This window comes from Pogona vitticeps, chromosome 2 (genome assembly GCF_051106095.1).
Source record: "Pogona vitticeps strain Pit_001003342236 chromosome 2, PviZW2.1, whole genome shotgun sequence".
NCBI lineage: Eukaryota > Metazoa > Chordata > Lepidosauria > Squamata > Agamidae > Pogona > Pogona vitticeps.
Genome location: NC_135784.1, coordinates 256,142,590 through 256,164,338, shown reverse-complemented (window position 1 = coordinate 256,164,338; position 21,749 = coordinate 256,142,590). Strand labels below are relative to the sequence as shown.

Genomic DNA, 21,749 nt, shown 5'->3' with positions numbered 1-21,749 from the left:
TTCGTTGCCGTTTTTGTACTAAAGCAAATGCATAGAGGTCTGGATCCGGGCCATCACGGCGGGAGTGCTGGGGGAGAGATCTGCCTCCATCAGTATTTTTTAATTCAACTCTCCAGGGAAACCAGCTCTCCAATATATTTGCCCGAAACGTTTACAGACTGTGTTTAGTCGTGTCCGACTCTTCGTGACCCCATGGACCAGAGCACGCCAGGCCCTCCTGTCTTCCACTGCCTTCCAGAGTTGGGTCAGGTTTATGTTGGTTGCTTCGCAGACACTGTCCAGCCATCTCATCCTCGGTCGTCCCCTTCTCCTCTTGCCATCACACCTTCCTAACATCAAGGTTTTTTCCAAGGATTCTTTTCTTCTCATGAGATGGCCAAAGTACTGGAGCCTCAGCTTCAGGATCTGTCCTTCCAGTGAGCTCTCAGGGTTGATTTCCTTTAGAACTGATAGGTTTGTTCTCCTTGCAGTCCAGGGGATTCTCAAGAGCCTCCTCCAGCACCACAATTCAAAGGCATCAATTCTTCGGCGGTCTGCTTTCTTTATGGTCCAGCTCTCACTTCCATACATCACGACAGGAAATACCATAGCTTTGACTATTCGGACTTTTGTTGGCAAGGTGATGTCTCTGCTTTTCAAGATGCTGTCAAGATTTGTCATCGCTTTCCTCCCAAGAAGAAGGTGTCTTTTAATTTCAGGGCTGCTGTCTCCATCTGCAGTGATCATGGAGCCCAGGAAGATAAAATTTGACACTGCCTCCATATCTTCCCCTTCTATTTCCCAGGTGATGGGACCAGTGGCCATGATCTTAGTTTTACAGACTACCTCTTTTAAAACGACAGCTCTCCAGTGGCACCCATGTATTTATCAATTTGTTTAGTATACTGTACTAAGCAAAAGGCGCTGCTCCTAGACTTTGAAATTCCTTTCCACAGGAGGCCAGGCTGGCCTGATCTTTGCTGTCCTTCTGCAAGCAGAGGAAGAGCTTTCTCTTCAGGCAGGCTTTTTTTCTCTTCAGAGACTGACAGCATGAGTGAGTTTTTTAAAATGGATTTTTGTGCCTTACTGCTTTGAACATGTTTTTGGTGTTGCATCGTTTACCACTTTTTAGTGTAGTATTTATTTCATCCTTTTTATTATTGGTATACTTGCTATTTTTAGCTTTAAATGTTGTCTTCAAATGAATTAAGCTGTCTTGGGTCCTCTTTAAGGAGAAAAGTAGGGTAAAATGCTTTAAATAAATATTTATACTCTTATCTAGAGGGACTATGAAATGAAAATCAGATGTAGGGGACATTTAAACCTCCTTCATGTGCAGCGGTCCCACACAGGATCAGGGCAATATATTGTAAGATAGGGATCCTACATGGCAGGCACACTTCGTAGATGGCACAGTCTTGAATTCAACCACTGCACAGTCCTTTTTTTTTCTAGTAAGGACTACAGCAGGCCTAATGAACCAACACGATCTTGATATAGTAACACTTAGGTCCCACTGATTCAGTGGGCATACTCTAGCAGCTGGTTCCAAACTGAACGAAGGTACAGCTTGAGTTGTATGGATCAAGGGCAAATGGCTTTTCAAATGATCAATGCATCGCTCTTGCACATAATTTTATAATGTAACCTAACTTTACAGCTCAAAAGACAATGAACCTTGATATATTACCCTCAGCACATCCCGAGAGGCCTTCCTTCTCTTCCATAATTTAGCTTTATATGGCAATTGATCACATATCTTACCTCCTAGTACCAGTCTGTCCCATCGTTTAAATAGTCTTGAGTTAATTTAAACTGCAGTTATATGCATAATTCATGCAAAGTTTTAGTGAATAAAACAGCCTTTCAGATAAAGCTAAATGTATGTCTTTCCATCAGCTTTCAGTCTTCAAACTATAAATTGAGACACAGTTGTTTTGCCCAATCTGGTCCACATCTTGATTTCTGAGAGCATCTATTGGCTGCATTAAATCCCCAAATAAGGAGTCACTCAAACATAACCTTATATTGTTTTATTATCAGATATTTTCACAGGGCCAGCTTTGTCTTATTGACAGTAATAACAAAGGTTTGCAAGTGATATCAGAAACCGAACATTTCACATCATGATACACACATGTAGACTGCAAGCAAATCAGATTTTAAAACATGGTAATGTGTAGCTGAACTGTGTTTCAGACATAAATGTGTGGCACAGAGGCTTTGTATAAATAATTATGAGTGAATCATCTCTGTAAAAGTGTTAACATTACTTCTGCATTTATTTCTATGTGTCTGTTAACATTCTATATCTATTCATGTCTACCAAAAACGTATATGAACTTTGAAATCTATGCAGTGTATGAAAAGGGAAATTATGCTGCAAGATATAAGCCAGTTTAGGTGAAACAAAGCTAATTTCATTCAAGGTAACAACCCCCATGCGGGAAAATCAAGTCAATCAACCTCATTAATAAGGAGATGGGGCAAAAAGTAAAAAATAAAATAAAAATAAATTAAAAATACACATAAAACAATTGGATTTAGAGTTACATAGTAGGTGTTGAAAAAACTGGCTTGCAGCAACTAACCACAGTAGGAGGCAGTACTGTGATGACTACTGTTGGAAATCCTGGCACACTAAACAGTAGCACAGCTCAGCTGCATGACATAGGGTGTACAGTAGGCTGCCCTCGCCTCTTGTGCATGTTCTCTGCATTCAACTGTCATGTGAACGACACAAGTTAACTTTGATTAATCAGTCCAAATTTAGAAAGTTAACTGAAAAAAAGAAACAGGACTGGCATTCTTCCAAGTAGCTTACTATTTTTATTGGACCAGATTTACTCCCCCCCCCCCAAGTCATCATTTATTCCATTCACTTTCTATGCCTGGTTCCTCTCACCGGCAGAAATGGGAAGTTACAGGATTCCAACACAGCTGACAGATTCCAGCACTGAACCATTTTATTTTCTGAAAATTGTCTTCACCTGCCCTCTTGAATGGCACAGAGTTTTGCAAGAAATGGGCAAGCACAGTCAAGAAATTTATTCATACAAATTCAAATAGGAAATTATTTCTACAGGATTTAAACCAGTACAATGCTATGATCTTCTGGGTCCCTACAATACATCCATGTTGTATTTTCTAAAAAGCCACATAATATGCAATAACGCACTAGATAATTTTTAACATCTTCCATAACTAACCAAACTAAGACTTTTTTAGGTTGGAGCATCAATCTTAAAAGATATCTATATCTTCCTTTAACACATAAGCATTCAAACAACAGGTTCATGCTAAGGGCTTTAACTATAAGAACTGGAGCAATGCATGTATTTTTTTTTCTAGGACCTACTGTATCTTCTACAGCAGCACAGCAGAGTGCCAACTTTGAACAGAACAGTTCAACACAGACTACATTTTTTAAATTGTAAGACTTTGTGCTTAGTGGTATACATATACTTAGAAACAGTGCATTTCATGACCCTATCCTTTCTAACAAGACATGTTCTCCAATTAAGGAAATACATACTTGGAAGCAAGTTCTGCTAAAATCACAAAGACTTGCTTTCAAATAGATTTTAAGATAGTAAAATGATAGGGATAGTAATTTTACTTTCATTTTGCTTGAACTATGATTGTACAGTACCGTGCACTTAGGTCTGAGAAAGGAAAGATGTACCACAGTATCTTGTCACAGACCACAGGTGAGGCAACGTTGGCCATCCACATGTTATACCCAAAAACTCCTCTATCAGGCGAACCAAGCAAGATGAATGGTAAAGGATTGTGGGAAATAATGTTCAAAGCATCTGGAGAGTCAAAGGCTCCCAGTCCCCACCACTGCTTTAATGGTAAGAAACTGCACATATCCCAAAGTGTGCAAGTGATTGCACAAAGTGAATCTGAAGTCCAAATGTGGCACCAGACGGGAAAGCAACATAATGCCATATTAACTCATGATGAAGAGTTTTCCAACAATTATTAGCTTAGATCCAAATAGGCAACTGTAATAAATTCAGATGTTATTCAGCTATGCCAAGTATTTGCATACATTGTCCAGTTAGCCAATAATTTAGTTTGCAATCCTCAAACCACTTATGTCTATGCAAGTCCCACTGGGACTATCTAAGAGGTGAAAAGACTGCAAGATTGGCTTTGAGTCAAAAGTCATTAACCCAGTGCACTTTGGCTTGGTCCTACAGGCCACAAGAGGGATTCACAGACTTCAAAATCTAAGGTTTTTTAAAGTCTGTGCCAGAACCTGTTGATCATCCACATCCTCAAAGCAGTAATGGCACCCCAAGCACAAAAACCCAGCTTCAAGAATTACAATACATTCTCCCTGTTTATTTAATTTAAAAACAAGAATGAGAAGAAAAAACCAACCACCCCACATAGACATTGTTTCAATGTACAGTACAAAGAATCAATTTGCCAAGAGTTCAGTCTAAAATGTGGTAGTGTAAAACAAGACATATCACCAACCAAAGAAATTATTTGTAAGAAAATGTGGCTAGAATTTTTATAGCAAATCAAAGCAGTGCAGTACAAGAATTGGAGACTGTAGTTAATGAGATTCATTCTTTTTACACCTGCTGAACTTGTGAAATCATGCCGAGCTCACTTTTCATGTGGAGTTTTTTTTCCAAATCACAATTTCAAGAATTTTCTTTAAAGCGTTATGTTCCTACCAGATAGTCCCATTTGTTTTAAAATAGCAACCATTAAGTTAGGTCTCTCTGCAGATATCAATAAGAGAAAACCCAATAACACAAATAAAAAGCTGCCTTTTCCCACAACTTTTGGGCAATATGTATTTTTAACTTTTAAGTGGAGAGGGCAGGATAAAGATATTTAAAATGTTCCCCATTTTTAACTTTATAACTAGAAATCTCAAGAACACTTAATTTTTTTTAACAAATGGTGGATCCGATGCATTTTCTCACCATGAGTTATGATCCAACACGTGTTGTGGTGGTTCGTTTATCTGAGAAGAAGCTTTTGAGCAGAAATACCTGCCCAATGCTAACTACAAGAAGAATGATGGCTTCTCCTATTGACCAATAAGCCACGCGCGTATTCAAGTCTTCTGCTCTGCTGCGGCCTTGTGCTTCCCTCAACCGAAAATGAGTCTGGTAATCAATGACAGATTTCAGAGCTTCATGAATTGAAACACAAGCTGACTCCATCTAGAAAGAAAGGAAGAGACAAAGGACTGATGAATAGTTCTCTGCTAAACAGTGTATGCAGGATATTTGCTGTTGGCTTGCAGTTGAAGTTCATTGTGCTTTATTTACAGATGTCAAATGAACAAACACAACTGTCCTCAACTGAATTTATATACAAACATTTTGATTTTAGAAGAATAAGCCTCAGATTAATGAAAAATAAGGCACAATACTTCTTTGTAGCATAAGGATACATTATCTATTCTGTCAACTAGAAACATTTCTTATACAATACTAGGAAATTGTGACATTTTTCATTCATATCCCTTGACTGATCTGCTCATACTTGTGTTATTAAAACATAAAGTTGGATCCCTTTAATTATACATCAGTAGTGGAGAAGATGAATATATTAACCTGTGATGACTCAAGTCTTCTAAACAATTAGAAAACCTACAATCTTCGCATACAATTATGCAATTTCAAAAACTATTACAGTGGTGCCCCGCTAGACGCTTACCGCGCTAAACAACGAAATGGCTTGACGATAACTTTTTTGCGATCGCAATTGCGATTGCAAAACAATGCTTCCTATGGGGGATTTTCGCTTTATATTGATTAGGTCCTTGCTTCGGGAACCGTTTGTTCGCAAAACGATGATTTTTCTGGCTCCACAAAATGGCTTCTCTTCACAAAATGGCTGGCTTCCCTTCGCAAAATGGCTGTTTTCTGGACAGAAGCTTTGCAAAACAGCAATTTTAAACAGCTGATTGGCAGTTCTCTATGGGCGATCTTCGCTGGACGATGAGGTATATCCCCATTGGAACACATTAACCAGTTTTCAATGCATTCCAATGGGGATTTTTTTTCGCATGATGACAATTTCGCTGTACAGCGATTTTAACGAAACGGATTATCGTCGTCATGCGGGGCACCACTGTATATGGAATGTTGTATAATGTTGCAGTTTTTGTAAATTTTGATTATACCCTTCATGTTTCCTTAGTAGCTTTTTGTTGAAGTGCTCAAAGTGGTCCACAACAAGTATGGTGCAAAATCCAATGTTATATAAGCCATTGGTTTTCCCCTTCTCTCTCTGTAGACCTCCCAAATCCTTCTTCAAACTGATCCTCTGAAGCAGATTTTAGAGGAATTGCCCCTCTCTTTTCCATTGCAGCAGGGGTTAAATTGAGAGAATCTATTTATTTATTTATTTATTTATTGGATTTTTACCCCGCCCCTCTAGACCATGTCTACTCGAGGTGGCTTACATAGATAAAACAGAACAATATAAAATATAAAATATATAAAATTATACAATTACAATTGAACACTTAATTTGAAGATTACCAAGATGGCATGGCATAAAGGGGGAGAAAAATAAGAAAGACTTAATTGGCTGGAGGGAAGGCCTACTTGAATAGCCAAGTTTTTAAAAACACCCAGCGAGGGTGCCAGCCGAATTTCTGTTGGTAGGGTGTTCCACAGCCAAGGGGCCACCGCCAAGAAGGCCCGGTTTCTTGTTTTTTCCTTCCGGGCCTCCCTCGGCGTCAGACCCCTCAGCCGTCCCTGCTGGCTATGTCGTGTGATTCTGGTAGATCTGGGTGGGAGAAGACGATCTGCCAAATATTGAGGTCCCAAACCATTTAGGGCTTTATACGTGATCATTAGCACTTTGAAGTCAACACGGAAACGGATGGGCAACCAGTGCAAAGCAGCCAGAGTGGGGGAGATATGCTGGTGTTTTCTCACCCTACTGAGAAGCCTGGCTGCCGCATTCTGGACCATCTGGAGTTTCCGCATCAGCCTCAAAGGCAGCCCCACGTAGAGTGTGTTACAATGGTCTAATCTCAAGGACTAGAGAAGTGAGGGGCCCCCCCATCAAGATATGGTCGCAGCTGGGCAATCCGCCATAGATGAAAATAGGCGGAGTGGACCACAGTCGCCACCTGGGTTTCCATGGTAAGCGCAGGGTCCAGATGTATCCCCAAGCTGCGGACCTCACTCTTTGCAGCAAGGGTCGTCCCCCCAAAAGAAAGGGAGTTACCTATACCGCTGATGGAAGGACCACCCACCCTCAAGACCTCCGTCTTGTTCGGGTTCAGCCTCAACTCATTCGCCTGCATCCATTCCAGTACAGTTTCCAGGCAGCACTGGAGGGACAGAACGGCATCCACTGAAGTAGATTAAAAGGAGATGTAGAGCTGTGTCTCATCAACATACTGGTGACACGATGCCCCACACCCCCTGATGACCCCGCCCAGTGGCCTCATGTAGATGTTAAACAGCATTGGAGAGATGATTGACCCCTGCGGGACCAAGACACTTTGCCCAAGCTGTACTCTCTGGGGGCGGTCCTCCAAGAAGGAACGGAGCCAAGCAAGAGAGCCCCCCAGGAGGATACCGTGGTCGACGGTATCCAAGGCCGCTGAGATATCAAGGAGGACCAACAGGGGCATATTGCCCCCATCAGCCTCCCTCAGCAGGTCATCCATCAGTGCGACCAGTGCCGTTTCTGTACCATAGCACGGCCTGAAACCCGACTGGAATGGGTCCAGAGTGTTGGTTTCGTCCAAAAGCACCTGAAGCTGATCTGCCACCACCCTCTCAACCACTTTGCTGAGGAAGGAAGCATTGGCGACGGGCCTATAATTTCCAATGTCATCCGTTGCAAAATTCGGTTTCTTCCTAATGGGCCTAATGAGTGCCCTACGGGAGAGACCCATTAATTATTGTGGTGGCCCACTCGGTTGTTACAGGCCTGGCTGCTTTGATTAACCAGGCCGGGCAAGGGTCGAGAGAAGAAGTGGAGGCCCGACGGCGATCAAGTGCCTTGTCCACCAATTCATAAAACAGAATTGTTATATTAAAAAAATATAGACTTAAAACAAAGCCACACCTACAATCTTGCCCAGGCACCTACCATGGCCTGCTTCACTCTCTCTTTTATACCTTCCCATAAAGCAGCTGAGATTAGAGGGCCTAGGAAGTGGAGGAGGGGACATTCTTGGGGGGGGGGATGCATCCAGTGTTTTCACCTCTACCCCCTTAATCAAATAATTAATCAATAAACCAATTAACTAACATCACTCATCATTGAACTACTTATGTCTCTGCATTTAAGCAAACTGAATACAGAATAAAAATTAATCTGTTAAAATTAAGCTTGAGTTTAAATAAAGTGCTACTATCTACTCAAATTTATTTTAAAAACAATACCTGAGTAAGTGCAGTGACTCTGTTTTCACTTGGAAAAAGAGGTGGATCATCTCCAACCTGGAAGTCGAAGTACACTGTTTTGTGTGTGAAGGTTGAGAATTCATTGCTGAAACAAAATTTGTATGTTCCATTTCTGGATGCAGTGAAGGTAAAACTATCATACTGTTTTTTCATCTCTTTGTATAACACAATTCCATCTGGATCTTCTAATCGACAGTCAACATCATAGTGTCCTCCAGTAATTACCTATTGTACAGAGAAAATAGGAGTTTGGGATAGCAATCAGTACATTAGCACCCTTATAGGAAAAAGGTGTTAATATACAGTAATCACAGTACATTGTCATTAACAATCACAGAAGAATGGGAATAGTAGAATCCTATAATAAGCAACAGAACTGAGACAAAGGACAACTCTGAAACATTTTTTGTACAATTCTGCTTCTATTTCAGACTTCATGGTGAAAATTCTCCCCCCCCCCCCCGTCACAGTACTGCAATTATGGGAGTTGCTATGGTTGACTAAAGCTACTTGCTGCTATTGTCATTGTACTTGCTCTTAAGTCGTGTCCGACTCTTCATGACTCCATGGATCAGAGCACACTAGGCCCTACTGTCTTCCACTGTCTCCCGGAGTTTGGTCAAATTCATGTTGGTAGCTTCGATGATACTGTCCAACTGTCTCATCCTCTGTCATCCCCTTCTCCTCTTGCCTTCATTTTCCCAACATCAAGGTCTTTTCCAGGGAGTCTTCTCATGAGATGGCCAAAGTATTGGAGCCTCAGCTTCAGGATCTGTCCTTCCAGTGAGCACTCAGGGTTGATTTCCTTCAGAATGGATAGATTTTATCTCCTTGCAGTCCAGGGGACTCTCAAGAGTCTCCTCCAGCACAATTCAAAAGCATCAGTTCTTTGGTGGTCAGCCCTCTTTATCATCCAGCTCTCACTTCCATCCATCAGTACTGGAAAAACCATAGCTTTGACTATGCAGACCTTTGTTAGCAAGGTGATGACTCTCCTTTTTAAGATGCTGTCTAGGTTTGTCATCATTTTCCTCCCAAGAAGCAGGCGACTTTTAATTTTGTGGCTGCTGTCACCATCTGCAGTGATCATAGAGCCCAAGAAGGTAAAATCTGTCACTGCCTCCATATCTTCTCCTTCTATTTCCCAGGAGATGATGGGGCCAGTGGCCATGATCTTCGTTTTTTTGATGTTGAGCTTCAGACCATTTTTGTGCTCTCCTCTTTCACCCTCATTAAGAGGTTCTTTAATTCCTCCTCACTTTCTGCCATCAGAGTGGTATCATCTGAATATCGGAGGTTGTTGATATTTCTTCAGAAAATCTTAATTCCGGCTTGGGATTCATCCAGTCCTGCCTTTCGCATGATGTATTCTGCATACAAGTTAAATAAGCTGGGGGACAATATACAGCCTTGTTGTACTCCTTTCCCAATTTTGAACCAATCAGTTGTTCCATATTCAGTTCTAACTGTTGTTCTTCCTAATGTTTCGCCAGTCTCTGTGGCCAGCATCTTCAGAGGACAGTACTCTGTGCTCTGGTGTCGTTGGCTCCCAAGCCAACGACACCAGAGCAAACGTTAGGAAGAACAACCTTCAGAACACGGCCAAAGAGCCCGAAAAACCCACAACAACCATCAGTATGTATAGTCTTGGACAAGCTGTACAGTCCCAGGGCATACCTGAAGAAGAAAATGGTAAACCACTTCTGAGTACTCTCTACTTAGAAAACCCTGGAAAATTGGAATTGACTTGACAACACATAATTATTAAGAGCTAAAATAATAACTGAATATTTTAGTGAGCACAAAATGCTGACTAACTGACATTTGCAGCTGGTGGAAGAGATTCAGGAAGGAAGGGAGGGGAAGCCTTTCCCTAGATGGAATATAAATTAGTTACTTATAATAGTATTACGAGTACAAGCCTGTAAGACCAGGATGTTTGGAATCTCCTAATGTCACTTAAACTATTCTGAATTGAAGAAAGAAAAACAGGTAAACCTACTTCTTCAGATGTGACTAAATATATTGCATTTTACCCTTCTAATTTTTTTTTCTGTATATAGCTATAATTAGTTAATTATTTTGATAATAATTGATTTTATTCACCATAATCAAAGTGGGACTGTTTGTGAACTTTTTATGAATATAGACCTTTTTTAAACATACCAGCCAAAATCTTGTTGCCCAACTACATGTGCACAACTAAAAGGCTGTACCCATGAGAATTGCCATCCATGAAGCGCTTCCACTGGTGCAATGCACAGTTGGTCGTGGTGGGGACACACAACCAGTTGTGCCATTGCATAATGCAATTCCTTGCTGATAGGCATAACGCCTGGCACATTTATGCCAATGTAATGTAAGGATTTTGTCCATTATATTATTAAGCCTTTGGGTTAAGGTAAAATTTATAGTGGCTCATGGGTAGAAAAAAATAGCATCTGTGACCTTAACCTGTGCAAATCAGATGAAGTATACGTAGATCCTCCTTTTTGATGTTTCCCAGCAATTTGCCTTCAGATTATATTTACTTCAGTTATATTTGGACCAGATAATTCCAGAAAGGATGTGTAAGCCAAAGACCTAATGTTTTTTGTCAAGTGTAGTAGCACAGACATGGAAAAAGTGGTTGCTAATTGAGGAAACATAATGCAAACGGTTGTATGGTGGCCATATTTCCAATTTTTTTTAAAAGTGGACCATCACCACCCAGCTGCCTGTGAACTTCTTGTTATTTTTTTGTTTTCCTTGTTAAACTGTTTCCCCTTCTTGCAAAAAGAAAAAAAGGCCTGTTCTTTTCACTCAGATATACATACACATCCATCCTCTACGTGTGGCTGCCTTTGGAAAGTGTTCAGAAACTCCAGAGGGTCCAAAATGTAGCAGCCAAATTGCTGACTGGGAAGGGTTACAGGGATCATATGAAATCCCCTCCCCCTTACATCAGCTCCACTGGCTGCCAGTTAGATTCCAGGCACAATTCAAAGTGCTGGTTCTAACTTACAAAGCCCTAAACAGCTTGGGTACAAGTTATCTAAAACAGTGGTCCCCAACCTTGGGCCTCCAGATGTTCTTGGACTTCAACTCCCAGAAATCCTGGCCATCAGAGGTGGTGGTGAAGGCTTCTAGGAGTTGTAATCCAAGAACATCTGAAGGCCCAAGATTGGGGAGCATCTACCTTTATGACTCTACCCAGGATTTAAGATAATCAAGGGAGGCCTTTCTCTCAGTCCCCCCACCTTTACAAGTTCACTTGGTGGGGGCACAGGATAGGGCCTTCTTTGTTGCTGATCCCAGACTCTGGAACTCCTTCCTATGGGAAGCTAGGCTAGCCCATCTTTGCTGTCCTTCCGCAAGTGGGCAAAGACTTTTCTCTTCAGGCAGGCTTTTACTTAATGATTGGTGGTCTAAGGAGCTTTTAAATAAATGGTTGTGCTCTGTTGTTTTAAATGTGTTTTAGTACTGATTTTATTACTGTTTTTAATGTATACTTGTTTAATTCTTTTTTAATATTTGTATACCTAAAAGGTATACCTATCTGTATACCTTTTACCCTGTTTCCCCAAAAATAAGACCTAACCTGAAAATAAACCCTAGGATGATTTTTCAGGATGCTCGTAATATAAACCCTACCCCCCCAAATAAGCCCCAGTTAAGTGAAACTCCGCTCTCCACCATTGTGCAGCAACCAGAAGAAGATATGACTGTAAAATAAAACATCCCCTGATAATAAGCCCTAATGTATTTTTGGAGCAAACATTAATATAAGGCCCTGTCTTATTTTCGGGGAAACACAGTAGCTTCTACATATTATCTTTTTAATGATGTTAAGCTGCCTTGGGTTCTTTTTAAGGAGAAAGGTAGGATAAAATATTTTAAATATTAAATTAAAAAAGCCATGAGATCTGTGTTACTTCTTGCTCTGGATACTCATCTTTCTGACGTTAGCTATTTAACTGCAGCAACTTGCTCTTCTAGACTGTTTTTATGGAGACAATGTTTCAAATTATGACAATCTGCTGTTTGAAGGTAAAATGCTACTACAGTGGTGCCTCGCTAGACAATTGCCTAACAAAATGAGGAATTCGCTAGACAATGACTTTTTTGAGCGATGTTGTGCTTCACAAAATGATTGTTCCTATGGGCAATTTTTGCTGGACGATGTTTGGGTCCTTGCCTTGCAAGACTTTTTTTTTACCCTGTTTCGCAAGACGGTTCCCCCCCAATTGAAACACATTAATTACATAAGACCTACTTTTTTATCCCAAAAAGGGGGGGGGAGAAAGTGTATGCTGCTGTTTTTCCTGGAAAGCCAGTAGCATACACTTTCTCCCCTACTTTTTTGGGATAAAAAGTAGATTTTATGTAATTAATATACTTCAATGGGGGGGGACCATCTTGCAAAGCATCACCAATGGGGCTATGGCTGTAAATATAAATGGTAGAGAATGGTAAAAACAGCCAGGAACCAAAAGGTAAAGAGATTGTAAAAAATAAAAAAAACAGAGAAATCACAAACCATAATGCCCTCATTAATACAAATTGTGTAGTTGAGTTCCCCACATTTGGGGAAATCACTGGGGTCAACACCACACCCAAAGTGCAATGGATGAGCCTCTCCCTGGGAAACCCATTTTTACAACGTGGTATCTCCCCTACAAGGTATGAATTGGAATGGCCCTTGCATCTCCTACCCCTTTCTGTCCCAACCCACCAAGTCATGGTGACCCCCTGGCTGCACCTCCCGCTCAGTACAGGGCTGCACAGCCCCAGTCCTGCCAGAGGCCAAGAGAGCTCCTCAGTGTTTTGGGGTGCCCTGTGGAACTCCCATCAGGGGCTAAGCATTCCTCCCACAATCCTCTAGTGCACATATGCTAATACCTTATGCTAATACCTGTGCACTAGAGGAACACCTAGCTCCTGATGAGGGTCCCGCAGGGCACCCCAAAACAATGAGCAGCTCTCTTGGCCTCTGGCAGGACTGGGGCTGTGCAGCCCTGTACTGAGTGGGAGGTGCAGCCAGGGGGTCACCATGACTTGGCGGGTCAGGGGACAGAAGGGGGTTTGACTCCTTTTACCTTCTTTCTTTGTTGCTGGAGAGAGAAAGAGGGAGAAGGCTATCTGAGACCCAGTGAATTTCCAAAGGCAGTACAGGTGAGGGGATTGCTTTTCCCCAATATGGTATGGGGAACTGTGTTTTGCAAGACGATGTTTTCTATGGACAATTTTCGCAAGACAGTGAATTTCAATGCATTCCAATGGGGAACTGGGTTTCACAAGACGATGTTTTCACAAGACAGCAATTTCCATGGAACAAATTAAAATTGTCTTGCAAGGCACCACTGTACTCTGTTTCCCTGAAAATAAGACCTAAGCAGAAAACAAGCGGTAGTATGATTTTTCAGGATGCTCATAATATAAGCCCTACACCAAAAATAAGCCCCACTTAAGTGAAACCCTGCCCTCCGCCATTGTGCAGCAACCAAGATGATAACATGACTATATTTGAATAAATGTAGATTGTTGTACATTAAGAAAATAAAACATCCCCTGAAAATAAGCCCTAATACATTTTTGGAGCAAAAATTAATATAAGACCCTGTCTTATTTTTGGGGAAACACAGTAGTTGGTTAAGCAGAAGTTAAGGAAGCAGACATCACAGTCTGGTTTTACTAAATGGGATGATGATAATGTGGTTTAACGGCAGTTGTGGTTCCCACCACGATTGCATACAGAGCAGTTTTTCTTTTGTTTCTGTTTGAAAATGGGATGATTTGACATTTATTTATTTATATTAGATTTATATACCATCCACCTAGAGCGTGTCTCCTCTGGGTGGTTCCAACATTCCAATTGGGTGGCAAAGAAAAAATACCTTGGCATTTTAGGTCGTACATGACACAGCCGTTTTCGAGGAATCCCTATGTGACACATTGCCTCAGGATTTCAATCGCATAGTTGGCATGGAAACGTGCATTTTGAAGCTCAATTAGTTAAGTTACCCTCTTATCTACCACTTGTCACACTACCCATCTCAACAATGTTGCCTTGCAGACACATGGTGGCTGGGTTAATACAGTACAGCACACAAAATTTGGGATTTGTGTTCCATAACAAGAGAACCTATACCTGTTTTTTTAAAAAAACAAACAGAAATAGAAATGTACCAGAAACTTTTTTTAAAAAAAAAAAAATCCTGGTTTTGTAGTACAAAGAAAGAAATTATCAATTAACAAAATTCACATCAATTTTTAGAGAAAGGCAATAGTGATACACAATGGTAAGCATATTCCTTATTTATTTATTTAACTTGTATGCCGCGCACACTCTGCAAGAGTCTCCTTTTAACAGGATTACATACAATTGTTACATTTTAATTGGTTATTATGAAATTGCTATAAGCATTTCTCAAGCTGAAGCATTTGTTACATCATTCTCTATTCTTTGCTAGAGTTCTCTATGGCTATATAGAACACAATATATAGCACTGTAGACCTCATTTAAGGAAAGGCCATGTCTTAACAGTAGCAATTGTTTAGGCTTTCATCTGTGAACAATAGAACAGTAACAATGACAATTTTTATCAGAGACTTATGAAAAGTATTATCCAGCTTTAAACTGCAACAAGCAGGACTTCTCTAATTACTACTGCTGGCCAGGTCTCCACTACCATTAAAAAGTTGGAAAGGCCCTTTTTGGCCTGAATGGTACAGCTTCACTGTACTTTAAAGTTATCAGTAATGGAAGAGGAAGTTAAAGACATTAATAAAGGGAAACCAAAACAGTGGATGATAGGGAAACAGGTTGCTAGACACTAATGAAAAATTAATACATGATATCAGAAATACAGCAGTAACTCATTCCACAGAATGAGGCATTGGAATAATGACATATTCCACTTTCCACAAGTACCAATCAGACAAATATTTTCACAAGATTAACACAAGGAACCAAGTCAGAAGTAAAGGAGTAAAATTCCCCCTTCCCCCTCCCCCACGCACTGCTTTTGCAACGAGTCTTTCAGGATTCAAGAGAACTTTTCAAACCACCTTCGCTTCTCTTCCCCTGAAACCCTCACCACGCAGTTTTCGAACCGAGATCAACTGAAACCCAAGCACGCTCGGCCCAAGAGTGTGATCCTGCCTCTGCGGCTCTTCTCGATACGGGGATGCCCTTACCTGGAACTCCAGGGTGCATTTGGTGCCCTGCACGATCTCTTCGTAGAAACACTGCTTGGCGTTGTCCGGCAACTCGAAGGTGATCTCCGAGGCGCGGGCAGCCCAGCCCAGGTTCAGGAGGAGCAGCAACGCCGCCGAAGCCCCAGGGCCCCGCCAGCCCCTCCGCGACATCTCCCCGGCAGAGATTCACCTCACCGGCCAAGCGCTAAGGGGGTGGGTGGGAGCGAGCTGGAAAAAAAACGAGAGAGAGAAAGGGGACCGTGAGACACGCAGAGGAGAGAGGCCGAGCGGAGGCCTCAGCCGCCCAAGCCACAAGCCCTCAAGAAAGGAGGCGCTCAGCGTCAGCCTCACCTCCGCGGAAGACGAGGCCAACCCGGTTTCCACCTGCGGCGTGGCCAAAGAGGGGGGGGGGGAGAAGAAGCCTCAACGGAACTGCTGACCCGGAAGTGTTCGGCTTCGTTCTTACTCACACGGAGACAACTTCCGGGCGAGCCGTCATTTGTTGACGTGGTGTTCTTTGGACGGAGAAGGCGGGGCGGAGACTGCGACCGGCGGAGAAGGGGGCGGGGCTTGTGGTTCTCTCCTCCAACGCCGCGACGATTACGCGCCTCCAGGGGAATGTTTGGATTGGACCTTCCAAGGCGAGGCGCGGATAGGGCGGGCGGCTCTTTAGGGAGCGGAGGTGGAGAACTTTTCGGCTTGTGAATGGGAAGCCGGTGCTTGACTTGTGAGGCGGGAACGGGCAGAGGGAGCGGTGCTCCTGCCTCAGGAGTCTGTGTGTGTATTCTCGTGGCATGTGCTGGGAGCACCAGGGAGTCCCCGTGGAAGATTTCTCTTACGGGGTCCCCCTTCTTTATCGGATCGGTTGTTGTTGTTGTTGTTATATAGCCTCAAGGCGTTTTAGAGTGAAACCGCGAATAGAGGTTTCAAGGCACGAGAGAGAAATTTAAGAAGGGGCTCTGGCAGTGCTCCTTCCCCAGAAGTGGAGAAAGGGAATTTGAACCCAGTTCCTCGGAGTCCTAACCTATCACTCTATCCACTACTACACTCCTTGTATATATACTCTATACTTTTTTGAAAAAAAAAAACCCTCCTGTTTACGAATGTGGGATACCTGTATTGTGTTTCTGTATCTAGGATTCAAAAAAGCAAGGAAATAGCCCAACATGTCTGCCTGGTATTGCACAGATGTTGCCAGCAGGAAAAAGGTTGCCAAGCAAAGGGCAGTTTGAATGTTGACAACACCAGTGTGAACAGTCAAGATGGTCTACAGCAGGGGTCCCCAACTCCCAGTCCGCAGCCTGGGCTTTCCAGGAATGGGCCACAGAGACAGATTCCCCCCCCCCCCGCACGCAGGCATGGATAGCTGGTGCATTAGCAGGTGGATGTGGTGCACTCGCAGGTGGGTGTGGCACACTCACCTGCATGCGCATGCCCCCTCACCCGTGAGCGCACCACACCCATCCGTGCATGCGCATGAACATGCCCCATCCATCTGCAAACGTGCCACACACACCCCGTGAGCAAGGGGGTGACCCTGCTCCCCCCAGCCAGTCGAAAAGGTTGAGGACCACTGTTCTCCAGGACACACTCTTGTCCTCACTACCCTTCACAAACTGACACCAAACAAGGGTAAATCTGTTTTCTTCAGTTATCCACTTCCCCCGCCCAAATACAGAGCAATTTGGGGTATTTCTTTACAAGTGTGAATGGTAACCTGTCTTTTGACTTTGCCTCAATGATCTTTCATTGCCCTGCAGCAGTGGTCCCCAACTTTTTCCCAACCAGGGAGCATTTGGGAGGGGCATGGCACGCTCGCAGGGGTGTGGTGTGCCTTCAGGGGGATGAAGTGTGTTTGTGTGCATATGCACGGCAGGGCTTGCATGCATAGGGGGCAGACCGTGTATGCATGTGGCATGCTCACAGTGGGCAGAGCGTGCTCGTGCGCATTTGCAGTAGTGGTGCTAGCGGGAAACACTTGCATGCATGCGTGCAGCACGCTCAGTGGTGGAATGCAATCACGCATGCACACAGCAGCACTCACGCTCGCACAGGGATAGAAGATATGTGTCCACGGCCTGGTCCTGCCTAGGCTGTGGACCTTTGCCGGGTTGGGCCCCCCTGTCCTACAGCATTCCCCCTTCAAAGCTGCAACAATGTATCTTTTGAAAGATTCTTGCCTGTTCCTCACATGCTCAGTTTATAACAAAGTCACTGTTTTTCCTTTTAGAAAGGCCTTTTTGGACAATCAGTATTTCAGCCCCTATGGCCAGGATTCTTTCCAAATAAAGGCCACCCATTCTCCTTTATGATAAGCAAGATTGGACTTTCAGTTGATTTGCTCTGTTTTAAATCTGGTTATATTTATGGTCCCTTTTTTTGACATGGGGGAAATAATTTTATAATTTAAAAAATGATAAATCAAAAACCCCTTCCCCAAATGTCCCCAAATTTGGCATAGTGCAGGAGCAGACTGTCTTCTACAATTGTGCCAAAACTTGTCCTGTTCCAAAGTCCAGTTTCAAAGTTATAATTTTTTATTTGGGCTTCCCCATTTTTAGAATTGCCTTGTAGAATGTTGACCTGCTCTGCTAGCGCAATAACATCACTGCACTCCCATGCAGTAATAATAATCTGTCTAAGCAAATCAACTGCCACTTGGCAGAAACAGGAAAGAGTCTTTAACACCTTAAAGTTTTATTAGGATTTCATGGATTGCAGCTTACTTCTTTAGACACACATAAAAACTCTGTTTTTGTTTCAGCCAACAACTCTGTCTATCATCTGCCAGTACCAGGTGATAGAGAAATATAACTACCCTCTCTGTCCACTACCACTTGACAGAAGGTTGAGCTTTCTTGCTTTTCTTTAACTGAAAGAGCAGTAAGATCTGGCTCTGCTTCCCCTTGAACTGTTTTCATTCCAGCAAGTTGTTATAATTTTTTTAAACCATTGGGCATTAGTGCCTGAATGTACGACTACACAGTGGGAAAAATATGCATTGATTCTTTGTGATTCGTACCCATGGAAACTGGGTTTCCTGTGTAAATTTGCTGTAGCCATCTGGATTGGCAGGAATCAGCAGAGGCAGAGAACTTAGTTTATACCAAGCTCAGAGAGCAGAAACTGTCTTTACAAGGTGCTACCAAGTGCTGATCAACAATTTCCACCTCTCTCTCTCTCTTTCAAAATTGTCTTCTAACTGCTCTAACAAAAACCTGTTCCAGTGTGGAGAGGAAACATTTTTTTAAAAGAACTAGTTTGGAAACAAGGTTACTTGGTTAAGGGGAATTAACAACCTGGTTAGTGCCTCTTTGTTTTGGATTAGGAAGTAACACTAGCAGAAAGCAGACAAAAGCAATACTGTATCAAACTGATTGCAACTAAACCACCCCAAGTGGCTGAAAGGACGGTTCCCTGCTTAAAAAAAGATGGGCTTCCCTTCATTCAGTTTTACGTCATGTAGTCACTAGGGTTTAATTCAAATTCATTACTGCCCAGTCTGACTTAAATTGCAGGGTAAATCCCCTGAATTTGCTTGTTCTGCAGTCTCCCTTACAATTCCTTTTCTTTCACACTATATCTTTTAGATTGTAACGATCAGGACAGTATTAATGGATGCAGGTCATTATTCAAACTGGCAATATACTGACAAAATCTGTTAACACCTGTTGTTTTTGTAGGTGTTGTTCTCTATTAAAACTAGCAGCACACTGACAAAACTCAATAAGGGCTCATTCAGACGGGCAATTGTCCCACTCTTTGATGTGCTGCAGGGCTGAATTTGTTCACTCTTTTTTCTGGAGACCACATGACATAATCATTAGAGCAGAGCAGCTTGCTCCCTGAGCACCCCAACCCACATCTTTTTGAAACCTGTTGGGCTCCTAGGTTTTTGGTGTGTTCTAGTTTAGTCCATTCTCAGTGTATGCAGTTGCTGGAACAGACTAAAATTGAGCCTTGTAGCTGTCAAAATTGCCAAGGAGTCTTCCAGTTTCAATTTCCAGTATCAGAAAGTGGATTAATAAACAAGCCGCATCAGGATATCAGCAAATTAAACACTTTAGAGGGGCAGGGGAAGTGAAATTATTATTATTATTTACTCTGCTAAACCATTACTGTTGCTTAGATTCAATTTTTCTTTGTCCTTGTGTGAAGTGCCAATTGAAACCTTGGTTGTGGTCAGTTTCTCAGTCAGCACTGCACACAAAACATTTTTTTTTAATTTAAGCTAAGTGATTCAGTGCATCAGTAATGGCCTAACACAAAAAACAATAAATGACAGTGGTAGGAGCTGGTAGATTGCTTGAGGTCAATATGCCATTTTGATGTGGGAATTGCTCCAAATGACATATAACTCCTTCTTCCACCTCTTAAGCAACCCTATTTAGATCACATCAGCCTACACCAAAAGGGCCAATGCTGTTGCACCATGAAACTTTTTTTTTTAGTTCTTAAAAAGCCTGAATTTTTAAAGATCACAATGAGTTTGTTTTCTATTATTTTGTTTCCCCTTAATACTCAACATATTAGTTTTGATGTTGCTGCCATCTCTTGGGAAAAAGTAAGGGTGTTCGTTAGTATACAATCTAATTTAAAATACTTTGTGATTTGCCAAGCATGGAGGATAAATCAGCAAACTTTCAAACTGTTAGCAGAATAAAGAGCAGGTAAATTAACTTCCGGATTCAGGCCCTGAAAATTGAGTTGGTTAGGGGAGCACACAGACCCCTTTGGAAAGAACCTGCATGCACAATTTTTATTCTAAGAGAATAAGAAACCTAATTTTTATTAGAGAAATACTTTGAGATAGGAAAGATAATAGGAATTTTCATTCTAGCTAGTGGAAGTGGCAATGGAGAGAGGCACAGTTGGCCTTCACCTCTCAAGGACAAAGGCAAAATGTCTCCTCTGCCTTAGAGACAAGAGGGAAGTGTGAGAAAGAAGGTGTGATGGGAATACTGCTAATCAGCTTGATAACTGAAACAATTGGCTGGGTGGATGCATGTGACCAGCCTATCCAGGAGAGCCCGAAGGAGGGGGGGGGGCTGGAGGACTGGAATGAGGGGAGAAGTAAAAGTAAAAGAAGTAAAAGATGAAGGAGGATGTGTTTTGGGCTGTTGGATTCTAACTGAAGTAAAACAAGCTCAGATCAGTTTCCTAAGTTGTTGTTTGAAACAGTTTGAAAGTGCCATCTTGTTTTGCAACTTCTGGTGTTGGATTTCGCGCAACAACTTAATGAATGCATTGGCTGTCATCTCTTCTTTTAGATAGTAGGAGTCTCTTGTTTTGCATATCTCTTACAAAGCGCTGCTTCACATCAGTGTGCTTAGTTTATGGATTCACTCCTTCTGTCTGTGTGAATTGTATACACCCTTGATTGTCTTCCAAGAGTCTCCTTGGGGTTTGTCTCAGATATACCTAAATCTAGTAGTATTTGCCATAACCATAGTATCTGGCTACAAACTTCAAAGGCTGACTCATATACCATTTCTGCATAAGCTGAATTGCACCCACTGGTTCATGAATAGATTAGAAGCCTTTTTGCAATCAAGGGAAACCAATCAAAGGAAAAGCAAACAGTAACAGGAAGTTGATAGGATGCACTTCATTGAAATGATGAATGAAGAATAGTGCTGCGGCAGAAAAGAACAGAGTGAGGATCAGGACCTACTAGTAAAATGGAAATGTGGACTCCACTTTAACTTGGAGGCATGTGACATTCAGCTGACAATCACTGTCAGATGGGAAAGGGAAAGGCTGTGCAACTGGCTGTGGAAATTGGCTGAAATGTGAGTGGGGAAATGTGTGCCAGAATGATTAACAGGGAAATAACACAGAACAGCAAAAATACAGGAAAAGCAAAAAAAGAGCACATGTCCTTCCGACATGCCTAGGCACACTGCCATTGTCCACCAGGTAGGAAGCTGGTGGGCAATGGCAGTGTGGTGGCCATACATGAAAGCAGCCAATGAACTCATGATGAGAAGATCTACCCCACACCCTCTGAATCACAGTAATGCCAGAGTGCTGCCAGCCCACTTGGAGTGTTGCTTGAATCCGTTACTTTAAAAAAAAAAATTCTGCCACTGAACAAGGTCTGCAACACAAATCATCCTCCTCCTAGAACTGCAGAGCTGGAAGGGACACTATGGATCACTGAGTCTAGCCCTTCTC

The 21,749-nt window shown here is 42.3% G+C and overlaps 1 protein-coding gene, 1 long non-coding RNA gene and 1 other non-coding gene across 4 annotated transcripts; 1 reads left to right on the top strand and 2 right to left on the bottom strand.

Moving 5' to 3' along the window:
* The first annotated feature begins 16 nt into the window (after window positions 1-16).
* On the top strand, window positions 17-2,774 carry LOC140704910 (uncharacterized). Its single transcript, XR_012084400.2, has 2 exons — window positions 17-149; window positions 813-2,774. It is a non-coding gene; the product is annotated as an uncharacterized LOC140704910 (long non-coding RNA).
* Window positions 1,998-16,076, bottom strand: TMED7 (transmembrane p24 trafficking protein 7). Of its 2 annotated transcripts, XM_072992448.2 has the most exons (4): window positions 15,924-16,076; window positions 15,573-15,800; window positions 8,373-8,618; window positions 1,998-5,174 (listed from the first exon to the last, which is right to left on the bottom strand). In XM_072992448.2, exons 2-4 carry the CDS (start codon window positions 15,741-15,743, stop codon window positions 4,938-4,940), a joined length of 654 nt encoding a protein of 217 aa, XP_072848549.1. In that variant the 5' UTR covers window positions 15,744-15,800; window positions 15,924-16,076; the 3' UTR covers window positions 1,998-4,937. The 2 variants fall into 2 exon arrangements, with proteins under 2 accessions (XP_072848549.1, XP_072848550.1); XM_072992449.2 differs by lacking the exon at window positions 15,924-16,076 and having other exon boundaries at window positions 15,573-15,904.
* Window positions 12,898-13,063, bottom strand: LOC140705092 (U1 spliceosomal RNA). Its single transcript, XR_012084633.2, has one exon. It is a non-coding gene; the product is annotated as a U1 spliceosomal RNA (small nuclear RNA).
* Window positions 16,077-21,749: the final 5,673 nt, after the last annotated feature.

What these genes read in the sequence shown, in the direction of transcription:
- TMED7 (XM_072992448.2), bottom strand. Translation starts at nt 15,743, where the DNA reads ATGTCGCGGAGGGGCTGGCGGGGCCCTGGGGCTTCGGCGGCGTTGCTG. An exon ending in AATGCACCCTGGAGTTCCAG is followed by an intron (nt 8,619 to 15,572) that starts GTAAGGGCATCC and finishes TCTGTACAATAG; the next exon opens with GTAATTACTGGAGGACACTA. An exon ending in GAGTCACTGCACTTACTCAG is followed by an intron (nt 5,175 to 8,372) that starts GTATTGTTTTTA and finishes CTTTCTTTCTAG; the next exon opens with ATGGAGTCAGCTTGTGTTTC.